The following is a 1,673-nucleotide window of genomic DNA, read 5'->3' on the forward strand; positions in this document are numbered from 1 at the left end:
CAACTTTAACTGAAGATACCTTTTACACTGATGAATATATACCATCAGCTACGCTGACACAGAAGGCCTAGTAACTATTTACAATAAAGTGTACACTATTTTCTCCTTTCTTTTGGTCAATTACTCTCTTTCAGCACAAGGGGGAGATGACAACACGGAAAATAAACCAATGTAAAGTAACTTTGCTGTCGAACATCCCTTCTGTTCTGCAGAGAACAACGCAACTGCTTCAAGAAACCTCTGTCTCTCTAATCTGTGCCGCAATACATTCAGGCAGGTCTACATTCTAGCATCTTTTTAAACGCCTTCCTGAAGCTGTCATCGAGGAAGGCGTAAAGGAAAGGGTTGAGACACGAGTTGGCGTAGCTAAGACTTGTAATGAAGTAGGAGATACCGATGAGCATCGGGGTTGTCCGGAGATCTGTTGTGAGTGCCACTATCGTGCTGAGGTGGAACGGCGTCCAGCAGAACAGGCAAACTGCCAGCACTATAAACACCATGATGGTGACCTTTTTCTTGGCCTTGTCAAGCGCCTTGGCGTTGGAGTTGAGACGCATGTTCCTCAGTTTGTAAAGCATCATGGTGTAGAGAATACAGATCGTGGAGACAGGGATAGCGAAGCCTAGAATAAGGGTGTAGATCCGGCTTGCCTTGAACCACAGGCTTTCCGGGCTGGGGAAACTCAGAACACAACTTTTGCGCTCTGTGTCGTCCGGGCTAATGTAAACACCAGCGAACACAGTGAAGGGCATGACGATCAGAATCACCAGGATCCAGACACACAGGCTGACGATTTTCGCCGCCCGGTAAGTGCGGTAGGGCATTCGTTTGGAGCGCACTGTTGCAAGGACGACCAGATAACGGTCCACGCTCATGACAGTGAGGAAATAGATACTGGAAAATATGTTATAATGGTCTATACTCAATATGATCTTACACAGCACTTCGCCGAAGGGCCAGTAGTGTAGCAGGTGCTCAGCGATGTTAATAGGCAGCACCAAGGTAAACAGGTCGTCGGCTATGGCCAAGTTCAAGATGAACATATTGGTGACCGTCTTCATCTTGGGTGCTTTGAGGATTACATATATGACGGCAGTATTCCCTGTTAGACCTACCGCACATATAACTGAGTAGATCACCGGTAACACCACGTATAAGTCTGCGTAAAAGTAGAGCTCCGAAGGGGGCGTGCAGTTCAAGTCTGTCCGGTTCTGTCCGTTAAGGTAATAGTAGTCCATTGACTCGTTGCACACAGGTTGCGAAGCGCTCGTGGAGATGGACACATTTTCCATGATTTTAATTGAAAGTAATTTCAGAGAATATACGTCATTTAAAGCTCAATTGTTGAGAGTTTTGTCGGTATTGGAATGCCATCTCTGGCAATTGCGTCTGTGGACTGTGTCTGGTTTTACGCACGGATTGCGCATCACGAAATCTATGGATGAGATACAAAGACAAGCGCGCATTAAAAGCAGTAAGGGGAAACATAGTTTTCTGTATTCCAATAATGTAATTTAGAAATAAATATAACATTGGCATGTTTAATCTAATAAACGTTTCCCCAACAATTAGAAAAATAAGTCTACACTTGTTCTAAAATGATTTTAGTGCCATAAGATAATTTTTAACACACTGAAAAATTTTTTTCAATGTGTAAATCAGTAGTTATTTTC

General features: G+C 43.8%; 1 protein-coding gene across 1 annotated transcript; it reads right to left on the reverse strand.

The window, feature by feature from the left end:
* Window positions 1–269: 269 nt before the first annotated feature.
* Window positions 270–1,292, reverse strand: npbwr2b (neuropeptides B/W receptor 2b). Its single transcript, XM_084681034.1, has one exon. It carries the CDS (start codon window positions 1,290–1,292, stop codon window positions 270–272), a length of 1,023 nt encoding a protein of 340 aa, XP_084537160.1.
* Between the last annotated feature and the right edge of the window lie 381 nt (window positions 1,293–1,673).

This window comes from Hypomesus nipponensis, chromosome 18, assembly GCF_054491055.1.
Source record: "Hypomesus nipponensis isolate SF chromosome 18, ASM5449105v1, whole genome shotgun sequence".
Lineage (NCBI taxonomy): Eukaryota > Metazoa > Chordata > Actinopteri > Osmeriformes > Osmeridae > Hypomesus > Hypomesus nipponensis.